Below are 26,473 nucleotides of genomic sequence, written 5' to 3'. Positions count from 1 at the left end.
AAGCTTTTAAAAATCCTTGAGTACTTCAGTTTCCAGGGATGTTAAATAAAGCCAGGACTGCATTTATCATATTCCCAGCTGGGCTGTGTGAGGATTAATGTTTTATCATAAGTGATCTCCTGCTCCTTTAAAAAGGCATTAATTAAGTTAAAGGTTTTATTTTTCAAGGTTGTGCATATTAGTTTTTTAATAACTTGTATCTCAATGTAGTCTCTGAAATGTAAGTAATAAGGTTTTCATGCTTTCTCATAGAAAATCTGACATAAAGGAGGAGTACACAAAACTAATCCATGATTAATGTTCTTCTCTGGACATAATGTTGAGCAGTTGATCTTTCTGAGTTCTCTTGTTCTCCAGGAAGGTCCTACATGGTAGCTTGGCCTAAGGGATGGACAGGGTGCGTGCTTTGGGGAGACACCCCCTGACCTGATGTTGTGTTTCTCTCCTCCTCCCGTTTCCCCTACCTTGGTTTCCCAGTGAGCTGAAGCAGAAGCTGGATGAGGAAGGCAGCAAGTGCAGCATCCTCTCGAAGCACCAGCAGTTTGTGGAGCACTGCTGCATGCGCTGCTGCTCGCCCTTCACCTTCCTTGTCAACACCAAGCGCCAGTGTGGAGATTGCAAATTCAATGTCTGCAAGAGCTGCTGCTCCTACCAGAAGCACGAAAAGGCCTGGGTCTGCTGCGTCTGCCAGCAAGCGAGGTGAGTGGTTGGTGCATTCCCAGGGTCTACACTGGTGATTTAGAGAGATTTACCTGCCACTTCCTTCAGTCAGGTAGGACCAGCTATGATTGGTAGATCAACACAGAGTATTGACCAAAGTAAATAGCTTGCTGAAGAGAGATGCATGGATAAGGAAACCTGTTGATCTTTATAGGGAGGATGAGAGAGGGCCCCCCAGGAGCACCTGGGTGTGAATAGAAAGGGCTTTCTTGGGATTGAAGATGCAGCTCCTACATATGTTATTCATCTTTTTGGAATTTCTCATCTGGTCTCATCCTTTCATTCGTTCATTGCATAAGCATGTGTTGGATTCTTAGGAATTATGCTGGGTGCAGGAAACATGATGGTGAATTAGGCCAATTATGAGTGACTCAGAGGCATAGCGGATGGTGTGATACGTAAGTGCTGGGCCTTCGTATGTGGAGATAAATGCCCTGACTAATTTGTCTAGTGGCTATGAGGGCACTGAGCAAGGAGAGACTGGCCCTAGGGCTTGGAGAAAGCTTCATAGAGGACAAGAAATAAAAGCAAGATTGTGAAAGACAAAAAAGAGTCAATGCCGTAAAAGGGGAGATGAAGACAACCTTGTGAAGGAAATAACAAGCATGGCATTTCACATTCTCCCTCAGCGACCAGCAGAGCACTTCTTTGATCTGTTGAGTATTTGGAAACTGATGAGTTTGATAAATCAGTGTTTGGTATTTTTCTGTGCTGATCCTAGCATCTGTAGTGTGCATTGTGATTCGTATTTGCTGCATGCTTCCAAAATGCCTGTTAATGAGTGAAGCAGAGATGAGCAGGTCCTGGAAGCACACACTCAGAAGCCCTTGCCTCCCACACCTTTTCCTTCTTTCCTCCTTTCTCCTCTCCCTGCCCTATTTACTCGCTTGTATCCTTTAATGCATCAAGACCTAGAATTTTCCCATAGAGCTAGTTAATGGGGACAGCTGCCAAGTTTCCTTGGGGTCTCCAAGGAATCAGGCTCTGGGCTACAAAATGTATATATTCATATTCATTCCAGAGACACAAACTGAAACAAAAAGTGGTATGTTAAGCACCCAGTATCCAAGGCTGGGTGCTGCGCAGGTCCTGTGCCTGACTTGGTCAGAGCAAGGAGCCCATCTCGGTCTCCACATGGCAGCTTGAAAGGAGGAGGAAAAGCCCTGCAACAACAAAGGGAAGGAGGAAACTGGGATTATAGATGAGCGTACATCTGGTAGTGATCAACAGAGAGAGGTTCATCCATGCCTTCTATTTCTCAGTCAAGGTGGGGTAAGCCAAATTCATCATGTAACACATTTAAGGATTACGTGACTTGAATATTGTGGCACTGAGAACAAGACAGTTGGATGTTGGAAGAAATAAGAGTAGATCTAAATAGGCATTACAGGAGTTTGAGATGCAGACATTCAAGCCAAGTTCCTGTAACTAATTATGAATCTGTTTTCTTTCAATCTTCCCACAGATTGGCAGTTTCGTGGGGCTTGGGACAGGTCAGAGGGTAATTGAGTTAAGGATATTGGACAATGAAGAATGTAAAGACAGAATCTGGATAGTAAGGAAAAACAGAAAGGGGCTATTGATGGATGGGGAGAAAATGAAGGGGTCAGTCAACCAGAAGTAGTATCTGGTAAAGTTGAAGGACTATCACAGTGGGAGTACTTGGTAGAGAAAATTGGAAAAAATGAAAATTCTATATAGAGAAAAAGATGAATTTGTGATTTCTAAAGTAGATCAGTTGAGTGGTGACCATGGGAAGAGGAGACAATGTCTAGAAGAAGAAGTTAAGAGACCAAAATACCAGTGCCCATATGATTGGAAAAAACCAGGATAGTGGCCACAGTATGGAGGTGAAGAATTGAGCCAGGTGACAAGTTTTTCTTAAATGAGAAGAAGGAACTAGAAGGTCAGGATGTGAGAGACATAAGGAGTTGGAGAAGATGAGATGACTGCATGTTATGATTCTGCACCTACCAAGTTGGGCAAGTCCCATGTAGCATTTGACTCAAACATCTGCCATGGCTGCTTGCGCTACACTGCCATTTGTTACCAACTGGTGGTAAACACCACCAGGACAGGGACACTGTCTTCTTCAACTCCATTTGTAGCACCAGAGCCTGGCACATAGAAAGCACATGAAGCTTTGTGACCCAAATAGAACAGGACAATGTTTATAGCCGCCAGATGCATAGTACAGAATGAGACTTTAGGAATTTTAGAGGAAAGGACTCAGAGAGTGTTAGATGTCCTAAAGGGGTTTCATGGAAAAGGAGGGCATCCTAGATGGAACTCAGTTGGAGAGGAGGAATCGGGAGAGACTCTCAGACAAGGTGTGGCATGAGCAAACAAAACAGAGTCCCCCAAGGTGTGTGGAGGGTCTGAAGCAGACCACTATTGCGGCAGGATGATGGCAAGTGATTGGGTCAGTTTGGGTGAAGAATTGGCATTTGATCTTTAAGGGATAGCAAAATCATTGGAATGTCAAACCCTAGCCATTATTAAAGTGTACTATACTGTGCTTCAGCATATTCCCCCACAAATAAAAGGAAGTATCAGTACCTACATGATTTCATTTCTTTCAATATTTACCTAGTCCTCTTCTCCCCGGGTAAGAAAAGTCACCAAATTTACTAAACAGTTAGTAGCAATAGAGTGCAGTCACAGCCTCTCAACCCCACATTCACCATGAGTTGTATGCAGGCGTCTATTATTAGTTACAATTAAATGACACATTGCATTAATCAAATACCAGTAGTGCTGAGTAGTTGCTGCACCACCTCAGAATCACATCACCTATAAATGGAAGAACCTTGCCTCGCAAAAGCAACATCTTCTGATGCCAACCATTTGCTATTTCTCTTATACAATGTTGTCTCAATAATTTGTCAGATATTGGAAAAATAAGTTGTAAAAAAGGCAGCAATGGCTGCCAAGACTATACTTTAAATTTTCATTTCATATTTCTAGCAACTTAATGAGGAGGCAGGAGGCTTAGGTAGTCCCACTTCACTTAATCTTGCATCATGTCCGTGTTAATATTGCATGACAGCTCCTGAGTCTCAGAAGCTGAGCATTAGAAAATAAAGAACCATTCATAGAAGGATACTTGGAAAGACATGCAACAGCCAGTGTACCCTCGTTCCATTTTTATTTTAAGAAAGTGGAGGGTTACTGAGGAGTCTTCCACATTCAATGTGTCTAGCTCAAACAGAACACACCCACACTTGTTTAATCAAAGCTGGCAGAAAGGGGATGCTGAGGAGAAATTGGAAATATTGCTGCTTTAATCTTGTGTTATGTCTTGAGATTATTATTGGCTGAAACCCAAAGGGATGGAGAAATTTGGTTCATTCCCTATTTTTCTGTATTGCTCAATTCAATCACAGGAACCTGTCTAGGAAAGAAATCCATGAAATATGTGGCATATTTTTGCTTCCTGAAATGTCTCTAAGGCCCTATTTGACAGAGAAGTATGTCTTTCAAAGTACCACAGATGTATGGCCTGTGAGCGGACAGTCTTTTATGTTGTACCTGGATCACATTCTTGTTTTTTGAAGGATGCCTTAGAAGAGTTAATTTTATTTATATAGCAACAAACTGTGTAACCCTTCAACATTACACAAGTGCTAGAGCCAAATTCATCATGTAACACATTTAAGGATTACATGACTTGAATATTGTGGCAGTATGGACACTCAGGGCTGCTTGTCCACTTTGTCCAGTAGCTCTTCTGCCCTTCATTCAATCTGAAACTCCCTTCTTGGTTAGAACTGATTTACTTTAGACACTACTCTTTGGAACATTCTTCTAGAATTTTCATCTTCAAGCAAGTGGGTTTTTAAAACATTGTATGTCAGATTCTATGAAGAGCACATTTTGTGTTTGTATATGAAATCTCAACAGTTGATAGTAGGTCTGTGAGGTTACACAGATGACCACTTTTGTGAGGCCACTTTCAGACCCATATTCACTCCCCACGACCCAAGAGGTGCATTCCTTTCCTTATTTAAATGAAACCATTTTTGCTACATTGGTTTAATTTCTAGCTATTTATCCAGTGGCTACCATATGCATATGTTTTTTGAGATACTGTGGGCTATGAATAATTATAATAATAAAAATTCTTGTCCACAAAAAATTAGGAGCAGGAATTAAAGGTAGACATTCATCCTACAATATGAATAGCCTCAGAAGTAATAACTGTATCAAATACCTGGGGCTGTCTATTGTACAGCTCTAAATGAGAGAGTCAGATTAGAAACATGGCATTCATCAGGAGAGGACCCAGACAGTGTCAAGTCTCTAAGAAAAAGGTGGTAACCTATAACTTTAACTTTCTTCTTTTCATCTCAGTGAAAAACAATCCATATTTCCTACCATTCTGTTTGATTATTTAGTTCAGTAAAAGCATTGTTATCAGTGTTCGTCTAAAATTTTTAGCTTTGAGAGATTAAAAAATTAAATGTATTATAGAATGAATGATGAATTACTTATTTTGGAAGTTTTATAGAAAATGTGATACTACTGTATCATCCCTTTGTCATTTTTTCATTATATATAGATTTATCTTCTTGACAATTTATTGTATGCATTCATTCAAACATTATGAATAAAGACATATAGTACTTGTATTTAAGGTCTTCTCCAGGAAGCAAAACTTTTCAGAGCCCAGACCATACATATCAGTCATAATCATTTTGGGCCTAATTGGTTTGGGAACAACATTCCTACTTTCCTTGGAAACAAATTAGCTTTCTAGCTCTTTGCTTCATTATAAAAATTGTTCACTCTAATTTTTGTCATTTTGTAAGTCATAGGCATATCTCATTTTATTGTACTTTACTGTGCTTCACAGATATTACATTTTTTACAAATTGAAGGTTTGTGGCAACCCTGCATTGAGCAAGTCTGTCGAGGCCACTTTTTCCGATAGCATAGGCTCACTTCATGTCTCTGTGTCACATTTTGGTAATTCTCACAATACTTCAGACTTTTCCATTATATATCAAACTTTCTCATTATTATTGTTACGGTCATCTGTAATCAGTGATCTTTGATGTTACTATTATAATTGTTTGGGGGCACAACAAACCACACCCATATAAGACAGGACAAACTTAATCTATCAGTATTGTGTGTGTTCTGACTGCTACACTGACTGGTGGTTCTCACATCTCTCTCCCTCTCCCCAGGCCTCCTTATTCCCTGAGACACAACAATATTAAATTCAGTCAACTAATGGCCCTATAATGGCCTCTAAGTGTTCAAAAAAAAAAAAGAGAAAAGTTACACATCTCTCACTTTAAATCAAAGTTAGAAATGATTAGTGAGGAAGGCATATTGAGAACCAAGATAGGCCAAAAGCTAGGTTTCTTGAGCCAGACAGTTAGCCAGGTTGTGAATGCAAAGGAAAAGCTCTTGAAGGAAGTTAAAAGTGCTACTCCAGTGAGCACACGAATGATAAAATGGAACAGCCTTATTGCTGATGGGGAGAAAGTTTGTGAGGTCTGGATAGAAGGTCAAACCTGCCACAACATTCCCTTAAGCCAAAGCCATATTCAGAGCAAGGCCCTAACTCTTCTATTCTGTGAAGACTGAGAGAGGTGAGGAAGCTGCAGTGGAAAAGTTTGAAGCTAGTAGAGGTTGGTTCATGAGGTTTAAGGAAGGAAGCCATCTCTATAACATAAAAGTGCAAGGTGAAGCAGCAAGTGCTGATGGAGGAGATGCAGGTTATCCAGAAGATCTAGCTAAGATCATTGATGAAGGTGGCTACACTAAACAATAGATTTCATCAATGTTGACAAAACAGCCTTTTACTGGAAGAAGAGGCCATCTACAACTTTCATAACTAAAAAGAAGTCAATACCTGGCTTCAAAGAACAGGGTGTCTTGTTAGGGGCTGATGTAGCTGGTGATTTCCAGTTGAAGCCAATGCTCATTTTAGCACTCCAAATATCCTAGGTCCCTTAAAAAGTATGCTAAATTTACTGTGCCTGTGCTCTATAAATAAAACAACAAAGCCTGAATGATAGTGCATATGTTTACAGCATGGTTTACTGAATATTTTAAGCCCACTGTTGAGACCTACTGCTCAGAAAAAAAAAAGATTCCTTTCAAAATATTATTGCTCATTGGCAATGCATCTGATCACCCGGGAGCTCTGATGAAAATATACAAGGAGATGAATGTTGTTTTCATGCCTGCTAACATAACATCCACTCTACAGCTCAGGATCAAGCAGTAATTTTGACTTTTAAGTCTTATTTCAGAAATACATTTCATAACGCTATAACAGCCACAGATAATGATTCTTCTGATAGATCTTGGCAAAGTAAATTGAAAACAAACCTTTTGGAAAGGATTCACCATTCTAGATGTCATTAAGAGCATTTGTGATTTGTGAGAAGAGGTAAAAATATTAACAGGCATGTGGAAAAAGTTGATTCCAGCCCACACTGATGACTTTGAGGGATTCAGGACTTCAGTGGAGGAAGTAACTGCAGATGTGATAGAAATAGCAAGAGAACTAGAATTAGAAGTGGAGCCTGACAATGTACTGAATTGCTGCAATCTCATGAGAAAACTTGAACAGGTGAAGAGTTGCCTCTTACGAATGAGCAAAGAAAATGGTTTTTTGAAATGGAATCTACTCCTGGTGAAGATACTATGAACATTGTTGAAATGACAAAAAAATGATTTAGAATAGTTCATAAACTTAGTTGATAAAGCAGTAGCCAGGGTTTGAGAGGATTGACTTCAACTTTGAAAAATGTTTACTGTAAGTAAAATGCTATCAAATAGCATCACATACTACAGAGAAATCTTTCATGAAAGGAAGATCATTCAACATGGCAGATTTCATAATTGTCTTATTTTAAGAAACTGCCAAAGCCACCCCAAACCTCAGCATCCACCACCCTGATCAGTTAGCAACCATCGACATCAAGACCCTCAACAGATTACAACTTACTGAAGGCCCAGATTTCTTTTAGTGTTTCTTTAGCAATAATGTATTTTAATTAGCTGTGTACATTTTTTGGGCACAATGCTGTTGCACAGTTAAAAGACTACAGAATGTTGTAAACATAAATTTTACGTGCACAACATTTAATAGACTACAGTATAGTCTATCTAACTTTTATATGCACTGGGAAACAAAAAATTTGTGTGACTCACTTTTTTGTGATATTCGCTTTATTGTGGTGGTCTGGAATTGAACCCACAATATGACCAAGGTGTGCCTATATTACCTTTAACAGAACAATTTGGAAAATTGTTTTCAGTGAATGGGAGAAAAGTTATTCTTGGAACTGAAATCAAAACACAGCTCATTAAGCTTGTGGCATTTGCTTTGGTTTTTCTAAGAAAACTTAAGGCTTCATTTCTTTTTCCTTGGAATTGAGTATTATTTACTTCTATCTAGTCACTTATTACTTGGTATTCACACAGCCCACATACTTCATAAATTGCATCTTGTCTTTTGGAATAAACTCCACAGCATGTTTTATTTATTTATTTATTTATTTTTATTGATATATCTTAGTTGTATGTATTTTGAGGGTATGTGTGACATTTTGATACCTGTATATAATGTGTCGTGATCAAATCAGGGTAACTGGAATATCCATCACCTGAAACATTTATCTTTGTGTTGAAAATGTTACAATTCTTCTCTTCTAGCTATTTTGAAATATACAATAAATTGTTGTTTACTATAATTTCCCTACTATACTATTGAATACTATAACTTTTTCCTTCTATTTAACTGTATTTTTGTACCCCTTAACCAACTTCTCTTCATCCCTTCCTCCTCACTTCCTTTCCCAGCCCCTGGTAACCACTGAAATTCTACTCTCTACCTCCATGAGGTCCACTTTTTTAGCGCCCACATATGAATGAGAACATGTAATATTTGTCTTTCTGTGCCTGGCTTATTTCACTTAATATAATGACCTCCAGTTTCATCCATGTTGCTGCCGGTGACAGGGTTTTATTCCACAGTATGCTTTAGAGATACTCCAATGTATTTGTAATATTCTTTGAAAAATACATTAAACAATTATCACCGTGGGCTAAGAATATGCACAAGTTAACAAATATATGGGGAAATATTGAACCTCATTAGAAATCAAGGGAATAGAGGTTTATGCTTCAAGTAGTTTTTTAAATTAAATTAGTGGCACTCTTTTCCATTGCTGGGGAAGTATAAATGGGCACAACATTTCACCGTCATGTATCAAGAGCCTTTAGCATATCCAAGCACTTTTTTTCCCGGTAATTTCATGTTTGAAAACCTACAACTGATGATGTAAGAGAATTTTTTAAATGCTGTACAAAAATGAGTTATACTGAATTATTTGTAATATAAAGAATATTCATAATCTAAATGCTCAACAATAAAATGGTAGAAGTAAGTTAGGACACATTCAACTTTACACAATATGATAAAGCCTTTAAAATAATGTACATGTTTTGTTAGTATGGGTAAACTCTTATATTAAAATGTTAGATTGAAAACTGCAATGCAAAATGTACGTATAATCACTACGTAATAAGGAAAACATAGAAAAATAGAAAAGGAAATATACAATCAATGATGTTAGGAGCAATCATTCTTTAGGAGCTAGGCTTGGGGATTATTTTCTTCTTACCTCTATTTTCCATTTAGTTTCCAAGTTTTCCACATTTTGCATGCATGCTTTTATAACCAGGAATAAATGAAAGAAACATAAAGAAATATAGGACTTGCTCCCTTCTCTCTTCCCCATTCCAAAATCCTCTCCTTTATCAGCCCAGTATTGCCCTTCCCCCCGTCCCTGCCCCCACTTTAAGCCACAGGGCTGATACCACCTGGCTTCCCAGGGATAATGGAGCCATTGAAGGGGACATGTATTTTGAAGTCCCAATTAATGGGCAATTTAGGTTAAGATACCACCCTGTGTAAATCAGATCTCTGTAGAGACTGTAACCACAGAGCTCAATCTGAATCACTGTCAAGTGACCCTAAGTGACCATGAGGTGGATAGGAATTCTTTAAAATTTAAATTGCCACCAGTGAAATCTAAACATATTTTCCATTCAGTAGTTCTTTAATATCAATAGATTAAAGAACAAATAAATGTATCAAGAGGACTTGCTATGGGTATGGGATTGAATTTGTCTTTTCAGATGAGTTGTTTCATTTAATCCTTACAAGAACTCTGTGAAGGGCAAGTGATAAACCACGTGTAGGCCAGGGAAGTCTGAAACTTGGAATGATTATGTGGTTGTCTCAAGGGCACCTTGTTAGTCCCAAGTTCAGGAGTCTCCTTACAATATTCTCAGGAAAACAGCCTGAGCCTCTGGGTCCCCTGCCTTCAACTGCTCAACAGGCCTCCTTACTCAACCAGGCCCTGCACCCTAGTTTAAGTCTTTAGAGGAATGGCCAGCCTGTGCTCCCTCACCTCAAAAGAATGGTGGTGATTTCTGCTTCCTCTTGAAGGCACTTGTGTCTACAAGGCACTTAACTGCACACTTGGATTTCCTGTGCAGCTGTAGTAGTGAGAACAGACCTTAACAAGAGAGTAACAATCAGGGAACACAGCCCCAACACAGCATAGTGGCCTCACAGCCCATGGGTATAGCATTGGCACTCCCGCTAACTGCTTTGTCACTCTGGCTGCCTTACAGTCCATCTTACCCAAGGCCTTTCAGCTCTAACATTTATACTATCTGGACCACAGAGGATGAGTTGGTGGTATCCACTGAATGATTGAATCCTTAAAAGTCTGTGTTCTTAGTGAAAGTATATACCATGACCTTGCATATGAGGGGCATGAATTAAATCTTTAAGTTATTTTGGAAACTCATTGGCCTCCCAGTTCATCTTTTAATAGGATTTAAAAGAGGAAGAAAAATGAAGCTTTACTTTGGTATACAAAGTTTGACAGGCTTTTTATTAAATCTGTAATGTCCACAATATCTGAGCATTTAGGATACATTTATAGCCTGATAACCATAGGTTTTTATTAACATGAGTTTGTTTGCATAAGGGACTATGATGGTTAATTTTATGTGTCAACTTGGCTAGGTCATATCACCTAGGTATTGAGTCAAACACTAGTCTGGATGTTGCTGTGAAAATATTTTTTAGATAAATTAATTTAAATCAATAGACTTTGAGTAAAGCAAATTGCCCTTCACAATGTGGGTGAGCTTTACCCAATCCACTAAAGGCCTTAAGAGAAAAAAGACTGACTTTCCCAAAGATAAGGGAATTCTTCCAGCAGTCTGCCTTCAAACTCAAGGTGCAACATCTACCCTTCCCTGGGTCTCCAGCCTGCCATCCACCCTACAAAGTGTGGACTTGCCGGCCTCCACAATCTCATAAGCCTATTCCTTAAAATAAATGTCTCTCTCTGATACTTTAGCTAGATGTTAGCTAGGATGAAGGGGGAGTGGATGCCTTGGCAACTGTCATCATCTGCCACGAGGCATATTTTCAAATTACTGGGGATTTTAGCAACTGACAAAACATCACACTGGCTAATAGCATAGTTCTTATTAACTGACTATAGATTCATGGACCAAGGAACACTACTGAGAGGGCCACACTTTTTGGCCTTGGAGCAATTAGGGTAATAAGAAATCATGGGTTCTTAAGTGCTGTTTTCTTTTAACAGTCACCAGCCTAGCAGATGTCATCACTGACTTTGCTTATTTACATGGTAGGGAAAAAATGACAAATTTTTAACTGCTTTACACTCTGGTATTTAAGTTTGTACCCAGTCTTGAGGCCTTTAGGCATTTCCTTAGCACCACCTTTTTAGCATATAATCAATCAAGTACATACCCACCAATCACACCAGTGTTTGATATATCTTAGTGGCATTACAATGAAAACTACTCCTGAAAATATAATAAGCTGCAGTATTACATATGCTACAAATGTGCTTTAAGGTTTTCGGGAAAAAATAAAATGGGAAAGTTTATCTTTTGTTCAAGTGCCAGTATAAAAAGGCTGTCAAATAGAAAACAAACTGCCATCATAGGTAATGCTCCTCGTTTAGCCCCTAATTGATGACACCTTTAAATTAAGGGAGAAAAATCAATAGAAAATGCTCTTTAAAATTGAGGCAACAGTTGAACAGCTTGTCACCAGTTGAGGGGGGAGAAAAGCCAAAAACATAAAAAGCACCTGTGACTCAGATGTTTGATGACTTCTGGAGGAAGAATATGCCCATCTCTCTGGTTTGCTTCTCATCACTCAGCCATACCATACCAAGGACATGAACAGGCTTTACAACAGATAATCCCCATTGTAATTATGTTTCATCTGTCCATAGCACTTTACTGTTTTCAAATGTTTTGGTTGAGGAGTTACATCCGGGCCAAACAAACCTTGTTACAATGCCTTTTACTAAGGAACATAGCTCCTCTACTCTGGCCAGTCCTGGACCAGGATCTAGACAGCAAGGGTAAGCTGAGAGCCCCACAATAGATTCCAATTTTAACACGAGCTGGAGGTTTTCTTTAACTAGATAATACAGAAAATAAGAGAATTAATTGAGACTGACTAAATCCATGCCATGAACTAAACCATATATGATTATTAGCATTCACATAAACATCATTGTAATTCAACAAATATTAAATAGTGTACAGAGGGGTTTTGATGTTAACATCTAATTCCTCCCCACTAAGGAAGTGGTAAAAGCTTAGCCAGGAGGTGTGAGAGGCATCCCTGGCTCTTTAGCGAGCTTGTGTGGTTCTTTGAAGATCACCAGCTTGCTTTGGGAACCATGCCTCGGCATTCTTTCTGTTCCTTGGGATATAATTAAACATGAAGCTAGTTAGGGCAAGGGGGTACTTCCCTTGCCAACACCACACATATCTTGTGATTCAGTTGCCTCCTAGCAGTGTTTATTCTACAGCTTCCAACTTCACTATCAGTTTTCCTGATTGAGAACATGGGAGAACTTATGGGGTTGGTTTTCAGCTATGTACTTGCTGACTTTAGACCTTTGGCCTCAAGCTGGAGGCCTGCATCCCACTTCTTGACAACCCTAAGCACAGCAAGTATACTCTTGGAGTCTCTTCTCAGAGTCTTTCCCATACCACAGCTTCTCGGGGCTTATGGTTTTATTTCTGGATAAACATGGCTGTTTCCCAACTGCTGTAGGGGCAAGCTTTAATTAGAGAGAATTTTATTTAACAACTACTATGTGCTAGGCACTGCCCTAAGAGCATTGTAAATATTAACTCTTTAAATATTCATAATTATACCAGGAGGTAGGTACTATTATTTTCTCCATTATATTTATAGAGAAACTTAGGCACAAAGAAGCTAAATAACTTAGGTTAATTAATAGATTAGATTTCACTAAACAGCTTTAGTTTAATAGATGGAATTGGATTAACTGAAAAACCGTAGTACATTATAAAATGAAGCAGGTTGGGTACCTTCCCGAAGTTGTCAGTCTGTGGTGTGTGTTGGAATTACAGACTCTGGAATTAAATACTTGAATTGAAATCCACCATTCACTATGCAAAGGGTAGGGGTAGCAGTGCCCATCCCTTGGAGTTGTTGTGAGGATTAAATCAAGGAAATTTGCTTCAGTACCTGACATTTATGTGTTTAGTGAATATCAGTTACTATTATTAATTACTGCTGTTATTGATGTGATAGTAACAGTGTTGCCGGCTTCTCTAGGAGCCCTAAAGAACAGCCCTTTAGCAACTATGGACTACACTGGAATGAACCTGAACACCCCCACCACCTTCCACACCTTCTCTTCTTTCCTCCCTTCACCCTCATGCTTGGTTCCCTATCTACTGGATTCTGGTAAGCTCCAGATTCACAAAAAGAGCCTCAATTAAGATTTTGGAGAAGCCTAAACAGTCCTATGTCAAAAGCTGCCAAGAGCCAGGGTGTTCTTCACATTTTCCCTCAGCCTGACTCATCAAAGCAGGCTTGTTACTGGGATTGCATTTTGGAACTAAGGCAGGTGGTATTTCAAAGGGGCTGAAGTTAAAAAGAAGGAGAATTGAAAAATATCTCTTTTCTAACACATCAGAGCCCTTGAATGAATTAGAACAGCAATTAGAAGCTAACGTTAATCTAGACAACCTCCGTATGTCATAAGATAGGAGAATGATGCTGACCTATAAGAACAGGCACCATATGCCTTGGTAACTCCCAGCAAGTCCTGCTCAGAGGCTCCAGTGGCTCCTCACAGACCATCCCTGTCCCAGAACTCATACTTTCTCCTGGCATAGTGGTGCACACATGGAATGATGGAGCCTAAAATATGTTATCAAAAAGGTAATGATCTTCTGCACTAGAAATTTGTGTTTTGGGAAGGCCAGAATTTTCCTCTGCTAGCAACATCTTCCAGAGGAAGGGATGGGGCTTTGCTTTCTTTTGGGGTTCTTTTCCATCCTATATCCGTGCATTAAGTTCATGTGCTCTGCATCAGACAGATTAATGGGTTTGAATGCTGGATTAGCCACTTATTTGCTGGGTGATCCTGGACAAGTTATTTAACCCTTCTGAGTTTGGAAGTAACAATACTTTCCTCAAAAGATTATTGTAGAGGAAAAGAGGGATACAGCACATAAATCACTTAGCAATGACTTAGCTGCAATGACTCAGAGCTATTACTATGATGTTTTCATTTTGAAGTTGCTGCATGGGTATTTCCTTTACTTTATAAAATATTTAGCACCATATCATTGCTTATGATTATGAAGCCATTTTCTCAATGTGTAGTACTTCTTTTTTAGCATGCAAACAATTTAATTTCTATAATTAATTCCCATAATTTTTTTCCCAGCATTGACCTAAGGCAGTTAAAGATACCACCACTTGGGAATTGGTGAATGAGGAGACTTAGGTACCTTCTGAAAGACTTAATAGGATCATACAGTGAATGTTTGAGGATATTAAGACTCAAGTCATCATTTAATAAACTTAAGTGTGTATTACTTTAAGTTTTGAAGTCCCTAGAAACTAAAAAATATGTGTAGAAGACTATAGCTTCAAGACAAACATCAAATGAAAACTATTTGTACTGTATCTCAATAGGCATTTCATTTTTTTCTGCTCAAAAGTTTTACTCATCAAGCTAAGTTAATATTATATAGCTAACATTTTTTAACTTGACTACATGAATGTCTTCTTTAATGTGCAATTTTTAAAAGTTTGCTATGTAATTATAAAGTTATACCAAGAGAATTAAGAATGAGATTACAAATACTTATGGCTCCTTCACTCAGATTATGAACTAAAACATTATCTATCCTAAGGAAGCCCCTGAGTCCTCTTTTTTAATTGCATTTTTCCCTTCCCCCAGAGATAATCACCATTTTGAGCATGGTACTTGGGTTGTATTCACTAATGGTTTCATACTTTCAATATGACTATATGGATTCTTTTTTTTCCTTTTTTCAATTATACTTTCAGTTCTGGGATACGTGTGCAGAACATGCAGGTTTGTTACATAGGTATATACGTGCCATGGTGGTTTGCTGCACCCATGGTATTTCTCCTAATGCTATCCCTCCCCTAGCCCCCCACCTCCCAACAGGCCCTGGTGTGTGATGTTCCCCTCCCTGTGTCCATGTGTTCTCATTGTTCAGCTCCCACTTATGAGTGAGAACATGTAGTGTTTGGTTTTCTGTTCTGTGTTAGTTTGCTGAGAATAATGATTTCCAATTTCATCCATGTCCCTGCAGAGGACATGAACTCATCCTTTTTTATGACTGCATAGTATTCCATGGTGTATATGTGCCAGATTTTCTTTGTCCAGTCTATTATTGGTAGGTATTTGGCTTGGTTCCAAGTCTTTGCTATTGTGAATAGTGCTGCAATAAACTTACGTGTGCATGTGTCTTTATAGTAGAATGATTTCTAATCCTTTGGGTGTACACCCAGTAATTGGATTGCTGGGTCAAATGGTATTTCTGGTTCTAGATCCTTGAAGAATTGCCACACTGTCTTCCACAATAGTTGAACTAATTTACACTCCCACCAACAGTGTAAAAGCGTTCGTGTTTCTCCACATCCTCTCCAGCATCTGTTGTTTCCTGACTTTTTAATGATAGCCATTCTAACTGGTATGAGATGGTATCTCGTTGTGGTTTTGATTTGCATTTCTCTGATGACCATTGATGATGAGCTTTTTTTCATATGTTTGTTGGCCGTATAAATGTCTTTCTTTGTTTCTTTGATTGGTGATCTGTCTTTTCAAAGAACTTTGAGTTCTTGAGCCCTTGCCTTATTGAGTTTATGTTTCTATTAGGTTTTCCATATTGCAAAATCCTCAAGAGGAATTTTCTTTTGTTTTTTCTTGGATTTTCTTAACTTCCAGACTGGGTTCTTCATCTCCTTTTTAGATACTGGTCTAAGCCAGGTGTTTTGTGGTTGCCCCGTGAAGGGCCAGATCAACATTCCATCCAAAATTAGTTTGCATGTTGAGATGACAACTCCAAACCCACTAAGAGAATATGAAAAAGTTCATTATTCACATGATGGGACTTTGTGAGGCAAATGGGAAGGCTCATGCCAGTCCAGATAACAAACAAGGCAGAGAGAATGGGTTGGGCCCTTACAGTGACTAGGGAGTGGAATGGGATAAGGCTTTCTGCATGTGGTGTGGGACTTGAGTGTGTGGGCTTTCTTACCACCTTGCCTAGATATAGGACAAAAGCAAGAGAAAGAAGAAAGATAGGGCTTCAAAGCTGCCAACTGCCAAACATCAAAAATTGAGTCTTTTTAAAAAAAAAAAATTTTACAAGGTGTCATTAATTTTATCCCTCGGGGTGACCCCTGCTTTGGGAAACTCTGTGCTCTGATCATTTTGCCTGAGAACTGTGAGTTCTTCTTGGATGGCTTCAGAGAGGACAGCAAGGCGGTGATGCCTTTACTCTATTATTTTTAACCACAAACCTTTGTCTAAATGCCTCTTTATAAATGATATTGATGAACCAAGAGAGTTCTGCCACTTTTAGTTTGTGGACTATGTTTTGCTTGAACTCAGAGTGTTTTTTTTTCTTATTTCAAAGGAAAAACACTGACAAAAAAAGGCAGCATATATTCTGTTGGTGATTATTTTGCGAATAAGGCCGACATGTGTATGGTTATACTTGAACATTTTAGAGGGCCATGGTTACATCTTGGAAAACATTATGGATTTGGGTATTAGATTTTCTTTTTTTTCTTTTTTTGAGAGAGAGATTTGCTCTTGCTACCCAGGCTGGAGTGCAATGGCGCTATCTCGGCTCACTGCAACCTCCACCTCCCGGGTTCAAGCAATAATCTTGCCTCAGCCTCCCTAGTAGCTGGGATTGCAGGCACCCACCACCACACCCAGCTAATTTTGTGTGTTTTTAGTAGAGACGGGGTTTCATTATGTTGGCCAGGCTGGTCTCGAACTCCTGACATCAGGCGATCCACCTGCCTCGGCCTCCCAAAGTGCTAGGATTATAGGCATGAGGTACCAAGCCTGACCTAGATTTTTATATTAAAGAAGCAAAATAAAAATGTATAGGTTTTCATAATTGAATTGGATGGGCTTTCATTATAATTCAACAGGATATGTATATTGATGTTGTTATTGACATATTTGATTAAAAACTTCATTATATTATGCATTTCTAAAAGCCCTACTTTTTGATGGAAAGAAAAATTTTGTGTTCATTTTTAACTTTTATTTTAGGTTCAAGAGTACATGTGAAGGTTTGTTATACAGGTAAGCTTCTGTCACAGGGGTTTGTTGTACAGATTATTTCATTGCCCAGTTATTAAGCCCAGTACCCTATAGTTATCTTTCTGCTCCTCTCTCTCCTCCTACTCTCCACCCTCAAGTTGACCCCAGTGTCTGTTGTTCCCTTCCTCGTGTTCATGAGTTCTCATCATTTAGCTTCCACCTATAAGTGAGAATATGTGATATTTGGTTTTCTGTTCCTTTGTTAGTTTGCTAAGGCTAATAGCCTCCGTCTCCACTCATGTTCCCATAAAAGATATAGTCTTGTTCTTTTTTATGGCTGCATCATATTCCATGGCGTATATGTGCCACATTTTCTTTATCCAGTCTGTCATTGATGGGCATTTAAGTTGATTGCATGTCTTTGCTATTGTGAATAGTGCTGCAGTGAACATATATGTGTATGTGTCTTTATGGTAGAATGATTTATATTCCTTCGGGTATATACCCAGTAATGGGATTGCTGGGTTGAATGGTAGTTCTGTTTTTAGTTCTTTGAGGAATTGCCATACTGCTTTCCACGATGATTGAACTAATTTACACTCCCACCAATAGTGTATAAGTGTTCCCATTTCTCTGCAACCTCACCAGCATCTGTTGGGTTGTTTTTTGTTTGTTTGGTTGGTTTTTAACCTTTTATAATAGCCATTCTGACTAGTGTCAGATGGTATCTCATTGTGGTTTTGATTTGCATTTCTCTAATGATCAGTGATATTGGATTTTTTCAGATGCTTGTTGACCACATGTATGTCTTCTTTTGAGAAGTGTCTGTTCATGACCTTTGCCCACTTTGTAATGGGGGTATTTATTTTTTTCTTGCAAATTTGTTTAATTCCTTATAGATGCTGGATATTAGACTTTTTTCTGATGCACCGTTTGTAAAAATTTTCTCCCATTCTGTGGATTAACTCTTTACTCTGATAGTTTCTTTTGCTGTGCAGAAGCTCTTAAGTTGAATTAGATCCCATTTGTCAATTTTTGCTTTTGTTGCAATTTCTTTTGGTGTATTTGTCATGAAATGTTTGCCTGTTCCTATGTCCAGGATGGTATTGCCTAGGTTGTCTTCCAGGGTTTTTGTAGTTTTGGATTTCACATTTAACTCCTTAATCTGTCTTGAGCTGATTTTCATATATAGCGCAAGGCAGGGGTTCAGCTTCAATCTTCTGCACATGGCTAGCCAGTTATCCCAGCACCACTTATTGATTAGGAAGTCCTTTCCCCGTTGCTTGTTTTTATCAGCTTTGTCGAAGATCAGATGGTCATAGGTGTGCAGCCTTAGTTCTGAAAGCCCTACTTATTATTAAAATGAGAAAGACAACATTAAAAGATATTAAAAGATTAGTATAAATATTGTATCAAATATATTTCGTTTTAAATAAAACATAAATTCTAGAATATGTGTAATGTGTAGGAGGACCCATACAAAATCCATGGGCACCAAAATTTTGACTAATAATCAGGTAAGGTTAACTCTGGATTCTATTAAATTGATTATAACATGACTGTGCTTTACATTTTAACATTTCTGAAATCAGGATGGGTCTTCAAAAATATACTTGACAGGCACCATGGAAAAAATAAATTGTAAATATAATTGCCTGTTCATTTGTTGACTTGGCCTTGTATGAAAAATATCTATTATTGAAATGATCACTTCACTGCGTTATTTGTGCTGGTAGCATTGTGTGCCATTTTTCATTACCTTACCTTGGATAATTAGCTCTTGAGATGTCTTTATACACCAAGATGTAGCAAGTCAAAGAAAGTTACTGTGTGCCTGAAAAATCCCAAGTTACACAGGGCTGTTTAGTGGAAAAGCTGTACAACTGCCTAATCTCTTGACTAGGTTAAAGATTTGAAGGAAAAAAAAAATTAGGAGATGTTGGTGTGAAGCTTATGGACCATGAGAGACAATCTTCCTGTCCAAATTTCAGTATAAATCTAATTTTGAGGAAACATCAAACAAATACATATATATAAACTGGCTTAAATTTTTCAAAATGTTGATGTCACAGAAGACAAAGGCTGAGAAAATGTTTGGATTAAAGAAGACTAAGGAGACATGATAGCTAAATGAACTGCCTGATCCTTGATCAACTCCTAAGGTAGGGGAATATAGCTACAAAGAACATTGGGACAATTGGAAATATTTGTATATGGATAGTAAGGGAATAGTATTGTATTAATTTAAAATTTCCCTGAATTGATCATTTCCCATGTTTATGTAAGAGAGTGTCCTTGTTCTTGGAAATACACACTGACATATCCAGTAGTAAAGCAACATATTTATTACTTATTTCTTCTATGAATGCTTACTGAGTTTGACCTATACAAAAGGTCTATGCTAAAGTACTATCAACTGCTTACTGCCCATCAACAATTTTCTGGAGAATGGTTTGTTCAAATTTTCACTTGCATCTTTGTATACAATTCTGGAAGTAGAAATTGTTGGTCTGTCTTTTACTTGTAGTATTCTTTTCCTCTTTTCTTCTTGAAGCATATTTGCATAGCTTACATGACAGTTATGTTGGGGGAACAAACCAGGTGGGAATTTTGATCTCCTTGAAATTTCTTTTATAAGGAAAAACAACTGGTTCACTCTTTCAGCAAGTTCCCAGGCCTACATTAATAGTCAAGGTTAAAGAGATGAATTGATCACTATTCATGCTTATGGCAGCTTTCATGGAAAAACGTCTGTGCGTGGGTAGTTATGGAGGAGTAAAGAGTGCTCTGCCGGAGATTGCAAAATTCTCAGGGAGCCCAGTGGCTACAGCAACAACATGACAAGTGTCCCAGGGGAAGGGATGCATGGGCTGGACTTGCATGAGAAGGGAGTACAGCAGGTGAGAACAGGAGGGAAGGGCAGGCTATATAAAGTAAAGAGCAGGAAGGGGCAGATTTGAAAGCCTGGGCCAAGTTTAGGCAAGACTAACTTCTGAGGGCTGAATCTACGCTGCAAGCAGAGAGTAGATGGGAGAAGAGTAATCTTGATTAGGTGTCAACATTCTCCACCTTATTATATGTAGTCCTGTCAGGTGGACAGTACCCCCTTTAATAGTTGTGGAAATTGAGCTCACCGAGACAGTAATTTACCCAAGGTAATTTTCCAAGTAAGGGCGGGAGCAGGATCCAAACCCAGATTTTGGGCTCTAGGGTGTGCTTTCTCAACAGGATTATATTCCTCTAAGGGGGCAAAAGGTGGCCTTTGGAGGGAGAAAAAAATCTTGCTCTCTTTATCTATAAAGCAGAGACATATATACAGATGATGTTATATGAGAAAATGGATGATTAAAATACAAGTTGTTGTCTAAGGTGTTTTCAGTAGTTCATATCCCCACTCCATTGTGCTTAAGGTAGACAGTATAACTGTGGTATTAAAATTTCATCCAGGGGGTAATTAGGGGGAAAATGTTTGAAAAGGCAAAAATGCAAAACAAAGGTTATGAAACACTGCTCTATAGCAAGACAGGCAAGGACAGTGTCCTGAAGCCACAGAGGTCCTGGGATGCCTGGTTGAAGTTGACGTTTCTGTTCCTTGAGCTGATGGTCTGTTCTCCTGACTTCATTAGCAGGGGCTCCTACAGCCCCATGAAGGTAGGTGTTGGTCTTGCTTATAAAAAGTGATAAAATGAGCTTGTGTTGAGTTGAGAAGAAAATCCTCATCCTGGGACTTAATTCCTCACCCTGTTAAAAGCGATGGGAAAGCATAGTGTGTGTGTCAAAGGAGCATCTTTCTAGGAGGGGAACACTGGATGACTGTGACCTTTGGTTAAATGATATTTCAAGAGTGATAACCCACAAACTTCCACATTCCCTACAGATGAGTAACCTTAACCCTGCGTACTCATTTCTTAGGGTTTCCATAATAAAGTACCACAAACTGGGTGGGTTAGAAAACAGTTCTGAAGTCTGGAAATCTGAAATCAAGGTGCAGGCAGGGCCATGCTCTCTCTGAAGCCTGTAAGAGGAATCCTCCTTTGATCCTTCCCAGCTTCTGGTGATTTGACAACCTTTGGTGCTCCTTTGCTTGGAGCCATGTAACTCTAGCCTCGGCCTTCGTTATCACATAGTATTCTCCCTGTGTGTCTCTGTCTTCCTACAGACTTTGACCATCTTATAACAACACCCATATTGGACTAGGGGTCCACCCTACTCCAGTATGACCTCACATTAACTAAGTGCATCTTCAATGACCCTATTTCCAAATAAGGTCACATTTCTAGCTACTCAGTGTTAGGACTTCAACTTACCTCTTTTGGGGAGGGAAGAAGTATAATTCAACCCACAACATGCTGTGAGATTTTCTGTGTTTTTTTAATACTTGCCACTCATCAGTGGTATTTGGTGGATGTTGATATCAGTCTTGCAGCTTGCACCCCTCAAAACTGGAGCTTCAGGATGTTAGCCTGGAATTGGCATTGGTGTGACTTTAGAAAGAGATATAAACAAACTGACAAATACACAGGAAGATGTTACATAGGCAGTGATATGGGCATCAATGAGAAGGTGACAGTTTTAAAATAAGAGGTAGATGCTTTAATCTTAGAAAGTATTTAATTAATCTTCCATTTTATGTCATTACACCCAGAAGAGGCATGTGGCTCTGTTGTCCCTCATCTCAGTGCATGGACGAACCTCATTCTACCATGTCCTGAAGGGCAGGATCTGGTCTTCTTTATCTTTGTACCCAACACAGCTCGAGCACAATGCCTGGCACACTGTAGATGCTTAGCAAATGTGGAGCTGAAGTCTCAGAGCCTGGACTGTGTTTCTCAGTCCACCAACTGTTTTAGGTGGGGCCGATACTGGAGAAATGGATGAGTGATGCCTTAGCTGTACTGATAGCTCAGATCTGCTCCTGCCATGAACTCTAGGAAGAATAGGCCTTGTTGTGATGAAGAAGGACCCCACACCTTCTGCGCAACCTCCCGGAGGCCATAATGGAAGAAGAGTTGGATTTAGGGTTTCAGTGTTGCTTGTCATTTCAGAGAAATAGAGGTGGGAGGAGGAGGAGACCTCTCTGATGAGCCCAGGAAGTCCTTTGCTGTGCACCACCCTCCCCACACCAACTTGTAACTTTTTACTGCCCTTGTATCAGGTGAATATGGAAGATTCTGTCTTGGGAGTTCTGATATGCACAGACTGCAAACTTTCTGGAGTCCATTAAGACCATCCTGATATGTTAAGGGGAACCTCTCCTCAAATTGCACTTCTGGGGGACAAAGCAATCTTAAGATCTGAAGAAAACTTTTTTTTTCCTTTATTTATGTGGCATCCCCACTCCTGTTCAGAGGGTGTTGGCAATGTTTTTGCTTAAGGTAGAATTAAGGTGGTAGATGAGTACTGGTTTCAACACTTTAATAACAATTTTAGTCTATGACTTAAAACTCCTGACACAAATGAAAAGCTGTGATTCCCTTAAGGTTGTACCTCTAGTTTGAATGTATGTCAGATTACTGACTCATATATCCTGGTTGAATGTTTTTTTTTTTATTAATGAATTGAAATCCTAAAATTTACTCAATGGACTCTTACGACAGAGAAGGTTCTGTATTCCAAGTAATTTACAGTTAATATAGTCTGCTCACTTGGATAAGGCTGCAGGTTATGTTATAGGAGCAAATGAATGATTAAAATATAAGTTGTCTAGGGTGTTTTCAGCAGTTCACATTCCTGCTCCCTTGTGTTTAGCACAATCCTACCAACTGTCCCTCTATACTACAATATGAATGAAAATATGTGTATGAGTGACATATTTGTGGATATATGTTTAAATTTAAAAGCTGGTATTTCTTCATGTAGAAGGCAACTTTTATGTCCTTTTTGCTTTTCTATAGTTTCCAAAGCTTCTACTATCAATATTTATTACATATAGAATCAAGAAAATATTGACTGTTATTCATAAACCTATAATGACTTTTCAGAAAAAATTTCCTATAACTAGGCCATAAATAAGCATTTGCTATTGATTGTCAGAGATTATTAAAGTTGAGAATAGTAAACAATGATTCTAACTCTAGGCTTCCCAGAAGAGAACTAGACTCACATCTGCAATTTAGAAATTATGTGAACTAAGCAAGCATTCAGGAAGAAATGCATCACTTACCTACCCATGGGTGGATTTGAGCAAAGGCTGTGTGCAGTTGTAAAGCAAGAATGAGGTCTGGGTGGGAGAAAGACACAGTGGTTTTCAGGGGCTCAATCTAATTGTCTAGAGGGCATTCATAAATATCTTTTCTGAGAGTATTTTGATTATCACAATGAGTGGGGTTACTACTGACCTCTGGTGCGGTGGGGCCAGGCATCCTGCAGTATGTGGGCCAGTCACAGGCCAAGAAGATCTGTTCCCTCCAAAATACCAGGAGGGTTCTGTTGAGTGGCAACAGTAGACTCTACGGAGTGGGTTTTCTGTGAGCACAGAGGAGGGTGAGGATCTCCTGAGTCAAGCTAGGTATTGTGCTCAGAATGAAGGGTAGGCCTTATTTCTACCCAGAAAGACCTAGTTAGCTTTTCCACCGGTGTGGAAAGAGCTAGTCCACATGAAAGTTAACTTCTCTTTCTGGTATGCACGAGATACCCTGAAGTGAGGTCTAAGAGATGGTGGTAACATTTTCAATGCTAACAATTATAAGGTGCTTATCAGATGCCAGGCATTGTGAATAATCACCCATTATCCTATCACCTTGATAGAGTTATTGTCATCTCTACGTGTTATCATCCATATAACCTCATATTTTAAATGGTAATGTCTTCTTTTACTACCATTTTACATAAATACATCAACTCCTATCCACATTTCTATACAATAGCCATAGTTATTGAGATGCATATTTAATAGTCTATCATGATACTATATCAATGTATTAACCCATTTTCATGATTTTAAACATTGGCATTTCTTCTCTCATTTTTATTTTGCAGCTATAGACAATGCTCCCATGAATGTCTTTATACAGATCTCCTTTGCTTCTGGTTATTTTCCTAAGAAAAACTCTAGGAGTAGCAGTCTTGGTTCAAAGAATATATATATTTTTGGCTCTTCTTAAATAGTACTATGTTGCTTTCTCACAAAATTATACGAACTTATTCTGCCACCAGCAATAAATATCACTTTCAGCACAAACTCACCAATGTCAAGTTCTCTCATTTAAAAAAATTCTAACTACTTTTCTGGGAGTAAAACAATGTTTTGCTCTAGGTGAGTTAAATATTTCCAGGACTTTGGATGTTTTTCTCTGGCTTCCTTAAAATATCTTATTAGCCTCTTGAGATGGTTGAGGATATAGTGTCAGATTTGTGAAGCTGGAACCAGGGTTACACTAAGGATGTATTGTATATAGTCTTCTTCCAGCAAAAATTATGTAGCCCCGAAAGCCAAACAGCAATTCTGTACAAAATACTGTATTCATTAATCCTTTTATCAACTTACGGAGATATGAAATGGAATCAAACACATACAAATCAAGGATAGGACATTCAAGTTATGCACAAGAAAAGGAAACAGAACTCCCCAGTCTCAGCCCTCTTGGGCTACATTGATTGACTGAGCCAGAGAGGTAAACAAGAGGAAAAGGTACATCATCCCTGGCTTCAGTTCTAACCCGTTTCCCCGTTTGTCATTTATATTTTAGCATGTTGTCTTTACATGTTCCCATGGAGAGCACTGTTCAGGCTTGTATTGACAATTGCAGGGCGGAACATTCATATCCACTGCACGCCATCAGAAAGCCTGTGAATTCATCATGCTTTTGTGGGCACTGGGCTTGAAAACACTGCTCTGCGTCACCAGCTACAAAACCCAGGCACAGCCCCATCTTCACCCACTCCCTTATTGTATTAAAACACAAAACACATCTAAGAAACAAAGCCTGGCTTGCCCTGTGTTTCTAAATAAGTAGTAGTATGGTCCTGTCTTTCTAAATAAATGAGTAGATTGGTAGCTGGTACCCATGGGACAAAAGGATTGTAGTCTCAAAAGTGGGTTCAGTAACGCTACTCCTTTGGGAGAGAAACATGTCACCACATGTTTTGGGGATGCACCTGCACATCTCTTCTCACCCCATATCCTGGCAGTGGTTATACAGAAGCTAAGCACCACCACCTGTTTTTTATCTTTACTGTCATTGTATTTACTATGACTCTTCAGGTACTTTTCATGTGCTTATTTCATCTAAAACAAAAATTCACAACAGATTCTAATCCAACCTATCTCAAGGCCAAATTTCACAAGATCCTTTTTTTTTTTTTTTTTTTTTTTTTTGCTTTTTAAAGTGTGATATAATATATATAACATAGAACTTAATATTTTAACCATTATTAAATGTACAGCTCAGTGGCATTAAGTACATTCATGTTGTTGTGCAACCATCACTATCCATCTCCAGAAATTTTTCATCATTCCAAACTGAAGCTCTATGCCCATTAAATAGTAACTCCCTATTCCTTTCCTACCCCAGCTCCTGGCAACTACCAGTTTACTTTCTGTCTCTGAATTTGACTATTTCAGGTACCTCATATAGGTGGAATCATACAGTAGTTTGCCTTTGGTGTCTTACAACAGTGGTCCTCAACCTTTTTGGCACCAGGGACGGGTTTTGTGGAAGACAGTTTTCCCACTTACGGTGTGCAAGGAGGGATGGTTTCAGAATGAAACTATTCCACCTAAGATCATCAGGCTTAGGGGCTCATAAGGAGAGCACGACCTAGATCCCTCCCGTGTGCAGTTCACAATCAGATTTGTGCTCCTAGGAGAATCTAATGCTGCCACTGAGTTTTTGTGGAGCCAGTCCATGGCCTGGAGGTTGGGGACCCCTGTCTTACCAAATACATTTTAAACATTTAAATTTTACCCCAGCTTATGCTTAAAGTGGTTTGCAGTATCTTTCCAAAAGACCTTTACTAACATGAAAAGATACATAGACATAAATTTTTAAATAGGAGTAGAAAAATATAAACTAAGTATAATTCAAAAATGCACCCTGCTGTGAATGACACAATTTCAGACATTG

At 38.8% G+C, this 26,473-nt stretch overlaps 1 protein-coding gene across 1 annotated transcript in view; it reads left to right on the top strand.

Moving 5' to 3' along the window:
• The window catches only part of MYRIP (myosin VIIA and Rab interacting protein), a 443,398-nt gene that overhangs the window by 223,004 nt on the left and 193,921 nt on the right, over positions 1-26,473 (top strand). Inside the window, exon 3 of the mRNA XM_054482420.2 lies at positions 478-699. Coding sequence (XP_054338395.1) covers positions 478-699 — 222 coding nt within the window. The remainder of the gene's footprint in view (positions 1-477; positions 700-26,473) is intronic.

Source organism: Pongo pygmaeus, chromosome 2 (genome assembly GCF_028885625.2).
Source record: "Pongo pygmaeus isolate AG05252 chromosome 2, NHGRI_mPonPyg2-v2.0_pri, whole genome shotgun sequence".
NCBI classification, from domain to species: Eukaryota; Metazoa; Chordata; class Mammalia; order Primates; family Hominidae; genus Pongo; species Pongo pygmaeus.
This window is presented reverse-complemented; position numbering and strand designations above follow the sequence as displayed.